This window comes from Fonsecaea nubica (genome assembly GCF_001646965.1).
Source record: "Fonsecaea nubica strain CBS 269.64 chromosome Unknown Scaff33, whole genome shotgun sequence".
Classification (NCBI taxonomy): domain Eukaryota; kingdom Fungi; phylum Ascomycota; class Eurotiomycetes; order Chaetothyriales; family Herpotrichiellaceae; genus Fonsecaea; species Fonsecaea nubica.
Window position 1 is genome coordinate 311,506 of NW_019173706.1, and position 7,396 is coordinate 318,901.

General features: G+C 54.4%; 2 protein-coding genes across 2 annotated transcripts; one reads left to right on the plus strand and one right to left on the minus strand.

Annotated features, from left to right (window-relative positions):
* Positions 1-54: 54 nt before the first annotated feature.
* Positions 55-3,816, minus strand: AYO20_05654 (hypothetical protein; the record flags this gene model as incomplete). Its single annotated transcript, XM_022643948.1, has 1 exon — positions 55-3,816. One exon carries the CDS (start codon positions 3,814-3,816, stop codon positions 55-57), a length of 3,762 nt encoding a protein of 1,253 aa, XP_022500189.1.
* A 1,618-nt stretch (positions 3,817-5,434) lies between these two features.
* AYO20_05655 (hypothetical protein) lies at positions 5,435-7,262 on the plus strand (the record flags this gene model as incomplete). The annotated part of the gene is made up of 3 exons (XM_022643949.1): positions 5,435-5,689; positions 5,747-6,767; positions 7,111-7,262. The coding sequence occupies 3 exons, from the start codon at positions 5,435-5,437 to the stop codon at positions 7,260-7,262; spliced, it is 1,428 nt and encodes a 475-aa protein (XP_022500190.1).
* Between the last annotated feature and the right edge of the window lie 134 nt (positions 7,263-7,396).

The following is a 7,396-nucleotide window of genomic DNA, read 5'->3' on the forward strand; positions in this document are numbered from 1 at the left end:
CGGAGACCATCCTCAGCAAATGCCAAACCACCGATTCATTCAAAGCATCATTGTCTACGTAAGGACAGCCAATCCACCTAAGGCTTCCTGGATGATCGCTTCCATCTCCTGCTCCACATCTACAGGGAAGATGTCCGGCTCATCAACGTCAGCGTGTCCAGTGGTATCCAACCGCGATGCTAACATGTCAAGCTTCATGGTGTTTCTTTGTCCGTCGGCCACTCTTAGGCGTATTTCGTCTTTAGCCGCCTGCAAGACCACAAATACAGTGTTGATGTATTCTGCTTCAGTCTCGTTGTTAGACCTGGACAGGATATTCCTCAGTGCATTGCGGTCGGACCGGGAAAGTGCGGAGCACGTTAGTATCATGTCTTTCTCACTTCGCCCGCCGGACTTCGGCTGATCACCATGGACAATGTGATCGGCTCGAACACGTTCCAACACCTCAAGTTTCATTCGAGCAAGCCAGATCTGCCTATCAAGGAAGCTAAGATGGATTCCACAGCTCATCTTAGCCTTTGCAATGGCATCATGAACCGCATCCCCATCAATCACTGGGCAGGATAGGGATTCGGCCAGCTCAATGGCAAGGGTGCTCTTATTAATGCCAGGGGGACCCGACAGGACGATGAGCCGAGTTGGCTGCCGCTGCCGGGATCCTGCTGTTGGCGCCTTAGCCGTCCAGCTGGTCTTCAGAAAATGCCCGACAAACTTCTTCACCAGGTCTGTGGACAATGCAGGCACCATACCGAGCTCGGGAGAAATTTGTTCTGCTGTGGATGTGACATACTTGAAGTTCTTCCTCTTGGTGAGGTCATTGTCATATTTGCTTGCGAAGAACTCGACGAGTTTGATTGTGGGATTCTGTTCGGGGTCTGGATTTGATGCGCGCAGGCGGCGGATCCATTCGCGCTGATTCACTTGGGTGAACGACAGACCTGCATTGTGTAGTGCAGGCAGGAGGTCATTCGTCCAGTGGAATGTGCGGGGATTCACAATGTTAAAGACTGAATGTGTGGTGCTCGAGAGGGAGATATCCATAACCACCCTCGCGACACTATCCACTGGCAACCAACGGGGATGTTCGTCAAGGGTTGGGAGTGCCCCGATTGTGGTCGCCGCTTGCAACATTAGGGGGATAGCCTCGGTGTCATTCCAAATGCCATGTGCGGTGTCCGCAATGATCTGTCCGACTCGCAAGACGCGAGCCTCCATTCCCGTCTGAGAGGCGGCTCTGGTCACAAGGTGCTCGGTCACAAGCTTTGACTGCGCATACCCCATGCCCTGGGCACACTTGAGACTTGGGGGAAGCGCTTCTGCCACGGCATCACCAGGAGTATTCGTCACTGTGGAGACTGACGAGCAGAAATTGAAAGAAGCCGGGGTAAGTTGTTGGGCTGAGAGGCAGAGGAGCATCAAATGCCGGGTACCTGCAATGCAGTCTCCCTCAAAGCTACTGAGGTTTTTGTTGAAGTTGACTGACCAGGCACAGTGCACTAGGCTTGTGATCTTTGCTGAAATGCTGACATAGACAGTCTCTCCGAGGCCCAGGTCTGCTTTCGAAAAGTCAGATGGATAGCAAGAGATCTTGCGACGCAAATCCAGTGGAAGCGTGTGATACAGTGCTCGGCGCTGCATCGATTCAACGACCCGTCGACGGGCAGACGACTTGGAACTGGCTCGGACCAAACAGCATACCTCTGAAATATCTTGACGGTTGACAAGCTGTGCCACAAGGTGAGCTCCCAAGGAACCTGTTGCGCCTGTGACAACAATGCAACGCTCTGTAGAGTTGGATGGTACAGGTACATGTCGGGGAAACTCGCTATACTGCTCAACAAGCCGTTCCATTTCTTTGACCACATCTCGCGTTTCGCCCAATTTACGATCACGAATGTTGACAATGGCAGCGGCCAGTTTGGAGATGGTGGGATATTCAAACACAATGTTCTGTGGCAACGGGTTACCATTCAGTTGAACCTCCTTCAATATCTCGGCTCGGAGTCTCGTCGACTGCAGAGAGTCAACACCGAGTGAGAACAAGTCAGTATCATCTGTCAGACATGTGGGCTCCTCTTGAGGACAAAGCTCCAGCAAATGTCTGCGGAGAAATTCTCGCAGCTCGGACTCTGAGAGCACAAGGGTGCCAGCCGTTCTCGACTCTGCTTGGTGATACACCTCCTCGATTTTATTGTGGAAAGCTCGGTAAAATGCCTGACGTATCAGAGAACCTTTGTCGGTGCAAGGATATGCGGTTCCGGCGGGCAGGACCGTTACCATGTCTTTGGCCAGTTGTGCATAAGCAGGCAAGGCCTTGTTCTCCGCCACGATGGTTGGCCAAATTGACTCGAGCAGATCTCCGGCGCTCATGCCAGCTCCTTGCTCGGAAGCAATGACCATCATACCCAACTGGCTCTTACCCGTCCCAAACATGACGGCTTCTCTCACCAGTTTGTTCTGTCGCAGCGCTTGTTCCATGGCAAGAGGAATGGCTTTCTCGCCGTTAACCAAGACAAGAGTATCATCAAGCCGACCGCAATATTTCCATGCTCCTGGTATTGATGGATGGGGCTCGAAGAGATCTTTCGTTGCATACGATCCATCGTCGCGGTTTGTCGCAACCTTGGAGGGCCACCCATCCAAAACACAAAGCTCATACAGGTTCCCTCCTTTGGGTTCCATCCTGAGATAAGGCTTCAGCTGGTCGTGTTCCCGAACGTAATTCCAGGCCTTGTCGTCAGCAGGTCTGAAGGATGTCATCAACTGACCAGTCTCTGTCGTTCCATAGTGGCTGATCAAGTTGACTCCGCCTTCGGTCAACAAGTCGCCCAAAGCATCCGGACATGCTGAGCCTCCGAACATGACCACCTTTAGAGCCGCTAGAGCATCGATGCCCTCCTGCGTCTCGCTCAAGAGCTTGAGAGCATATGGAACTGCGAGAAAGATCTCGAATTGGTGGTCCGTCAGGATCGTCAGCAGGTGCTGGCTGGTCAACGGTAGGTTGGCATTGTATATGTATATTTTCTTGACGGCAGTGATGCCACGAAAGACGTTACTGAGGCCGAAGGCATGGAAGAGTGGCAGCGTGACGAAGCCACGCATTCTCAAGCTGTTTTCATAGTTCTTCAGTGCCGCCTTGTGGGTTTGATAAATCGGTTTGGGGAGACCAGTCGAGCCAGACGAGTGAATGATCCATGCCACCTTGGAGGATTCCTGGTCCAGATCAAAATGCTGCTGCTGTAGTGCGGCGTCGTCTGGTTGGGTGTCGGTCATATACTGCGCTTGGGACAAGATATCGATGACCTCCAACCCACCTCTAGCAGCCGCCAGAGCATTTGCAGTCTTTCGGAACGACGAACCAACGACGATATGGCGGCATTTCGTGACGTCCAGCAACGACAAATACGCGGCCTGGGATATTCTCGTCGACAAAAAGAGGATCGTGAACCCTAGTCTCGACAGAGCCAAGAGGGTGAAGAAGTAATCCAGATCCGATGGCCCCAGTAGGGCAATGACTCGTGTCTCTTGGTGAGAGTCGGTACGAGATGGCAAGCATTCTGCATATCGCCGGGCAGCTTGCGAGGATATTCTCACGAGGTCCGAGTATGTGTACTCGAGATAGTCGAGAGCGTCCGAGGGATACCCGAAGATGGACTCGTCAGGGAAATCTCGCGCCCTCAGTGACAAGAGTTCTGTGATGGTTCGAGGGCTTGGGAGTGGTGGTGATAACGGTGGCGTGGGTGGTTGCAGCGACGGGGACGCGACTGGGCTGACTTTCGAGACAGGTAGGGGGGATCTCATTTGCACGGATGCCATCCTGCTTGTTCTATTGTTGAGGTCGTTTTCTTTTGCGCTAATATCAGATGTATAGGGCGAGAAGAACGGACATATAAGAATCTCTGCGGATGCCTTGCTGGATCTTTGCCAGGAGTGGAACCACTGTCCAAACGAGGCAATATCCTTGAGGTGGGCGTGGTGGCGGCACCGTTAGTGGAGCGCTTGTTCAAAGGAAGAGGAGGATACGGTGATCATTCCTTTGGCGACAAAGCAGTCAATTATCCGTCGGCTCATCGTTGTTTGCTCGATGAATGATTGGAGATCGATGGACCTTTGTCTAGGATCGCATATCAAACCAAGGTGACATATGTACGAAGACGCCCGACATTCCGCAGCCGTGCTTACTTGTATGCCAACTGGCCGAATACGCCCACGGGTGGAGCAACCGCGTTTTACTCCAAAGGTGGACACTCTCCCTGCAAGGATACGAGGATTCCGTCGGAGCAGCCGACGGAAGAAGCAAGACGCTCGTGAAACTTGACAGGGCCTGGTGTTCGTCTTCAGGGGCAACAGCCTCACGGTATTGCGGTCGTGTCGTCGGCAATTATGCATCTGCAGGTAAGAGCATTGGCTGAGCATTGACTGGGTTGTCTAACTAAATCGTCCAGACCGTTGAAGCTAGAGGTGTTTCCATCGATCAGCTCTCTTTTGTTGGTTGTAGATATTGCAAGAGCATTCAGCAGATCTATTACCTACATCAGATCTCCCACCTTCCTACACAAGATTTCGGTACGATCGAACAGATCAAGTGGCATCGGAGACGGCACTAGCCAGTCGTCATCAGCATAGCTATTCTGCTCGCTCCTCGCAGCAGATCTGCCGTGCACATATACAACCACACATCAGTTTTCAGCCTGATAATACTTACCACCGGGATCCAACAGGACTGCGAATGAGGTATAGTCTCTGATGGCTAGGTCTGATCGATCACAAACATGTCCTCATCAACACCTATGCCAATTGCCGCTAGCCAACATGGAGCAGCACGACGGGATATGTCGCCAAAGCAGCAAGAAACGCCGCTCCCGCGTAAGGGCGCGATCGCAGCGTCCAGAGTCTCTGGAAACCGGACCTTCATCTGGAGCTGTACCTGTCAGAGAAAGGAGTGATTTGCATCAATTGAGCCAATCCGGAAATACATGGTAAAGTTGGCCACGGGCATTCAAAACTGGACGGGGAATTAACCGAACGAGACTGGATATTTTTCAACGATGATGAAGTGACATGCCACAGCTCTGGGGAACTCTGGGAATATTTCTAACCCTCCATGCTACAGTTGCGGCCTCCTACATGGGAAATTACATGTTTCTGGTCGGGAGCGGAATTCCTCTGGTGTCCGAATGCCTGATGTGTCCAGCCATGGAATTCCGTCTCAAGCGGAATCCCGGTCGCGATTCTGTCCCTGGGCCCGGCTGGAGTAATGACATATAACAGTCTCATTACATCCTGGGACAGAAATCCCGTCAAAAACGAGATTGAAAACCTCTCCTGTCCCGCCCGTGCTATGTATAAAGACGTCCACCAGCTGCCTTGACCTCTCTTGGACATAGTCAGACCTCCAGTCCTATTCAAAAGTCGTTCACGCAACGTCCCCACAATGGCCACTCCCACAACCGCGAAACGCAGTCATTCTACCCCGTCGGTGCCGAAAGGAGAGACTAGTGTCGTGGAATTTTTAGGGACGAACAAGGACAGAGACCTCCCAGACACCATCGACGACCAACAGCTGGCGGAGAAGAATCAAATCGACATCCAAACAGACAACAAGAATGGTGAATTTCCTCACGGGTTTCGACTCATCTGCCTAGTCATAGGCCTGTGTATGGCATCTTTCCTAGTTTCCCTCGACATGGTCTGACTCCCTACTCTCTACTCAAACACGCAGTGAATTGACGTGAGGTGGAAACAGACAATCGTTGCCACGGCCATCCCCCGAATCACCGACCAGTTCCAGACCATCAGCGACATCTCCTGGTATGGCGCAGCCTTCTTCATGTGCGTCGGCGGCTCCACGTCAGCCTGGGGGAGAGTCTACAAGTTCTTCCCTCTCAAGAATACGTTTGTCGTCGCCGTCCTGATCTTTGAACTCGGCTCGTTGATCTGCGGCGTGGCCCCCAACTCAGACACCCTCATCGCCGGACGGGCCATTGCTGGCCTCGGTGCGGCTGGCATCTCGTCGGGAGCCTATACCATGATCGCCTTTTCGGCGCCGGCCCCCAAGAGGCCCATGCTGATGGGGATTATTGGCGGCACGGCTGGGATCGCGGCGGTCGTCGGACCTCTCATTGGCGGCGTCTTCGCCAACTCGGTCACCTGGCGCTGGTGCTTCTACATCAACCTCCCCATCGGCGGCCTCTCGACGGCAGTGATCCTGTTCTTGTTCCGCCCTCCAGCGTCTACGCGGCCTCAGTCGACGACGACCTGGATGCACCGGTTGCTGCACATCGACATCGTGGGCACGGCCATGGCGATGGGCGGACTCATCTCCATCATTCTCGCCCTCCAGTACGGCGGCACGACGCACCCGTGGGACTCAGCCGTGGTGATTGGCCTCCTCATGGGCTCCGTCGCCATCTTCACCGCGCTGGGTCTGTGGGAGTGGTTCCAGGGCGAGCGGGGCATGATCCCGCCTCACCTGATCAGCCGCCGCACGGTGCTCGTGCCCGCGGTGTTCACGTCGCTGTTTTCCGGCGCCTTCTTCCTCGAGATCTACTACCTGCCCATCTACTTCCAGTCGATTGACGGCGCCGACCCGACCACGTCGGCCGTGCATAATCTGCCGCTCATCATCGCCATCACGGTCGGCACGATTGTGGCGGGTGTCTTCATCGCGCGCACCGGCCTGGCGACGCCTGTGCTCGTTGTCGGGGCGGCCATCGCCACCGCGGGCGCTGGCCTGATCTACACGCTGGACATTGGCTCGTCGACAGGTAAATGGGTGGGCTACCAGATCTTGGGGGGGGGTCGGATGGGGCCTGGCGTTTCAGGTGCCGGTGATGACAGTCCAAGGGTTTTCGTCCGCAGAGGACCTCTCGTCCACGACGGCTATTGTATTGTGTAAGCCCTCTTCCTTTTTGCATTTTTCCCCCTTCCTTGTTTCAACAACATAACCAAGACCATGTCATACCATACCATACCATACCGTGCCCTACCAAGCCAAAGCATCCCCAGCGCCCTCTCTTCCCGCTCTCTCTTTCTAACATCTGCCATCCGAGCTGCCATCTAATCTGCCACATGATCTAACATGAACCCCTCCCTCTACGGAGGGACCTAGTCTTCCAAACGACCGGCGGCGCCCTCTTCGTCTCGACGGGCCAATCCGCCTTCGTCAACACCCTAACCCGCCAAATCCGGCAGACACACCCCTCGCTCCCGCCGGGACTGGTCAACACCACGGGCGCCTCGGACCTGCGCCGCGTCTTTGACCCCGCAGTCCCCCCCCGCCGGGGTGCCGCGTATGCGTCGGGGTTGAAGGGCTGTCCCCTTACCACACCCGCCGCCTCCCACGATCCACCCCTGGTCAGACTAGGTTGGCGCCGGCGTACAAACAACAAAACAA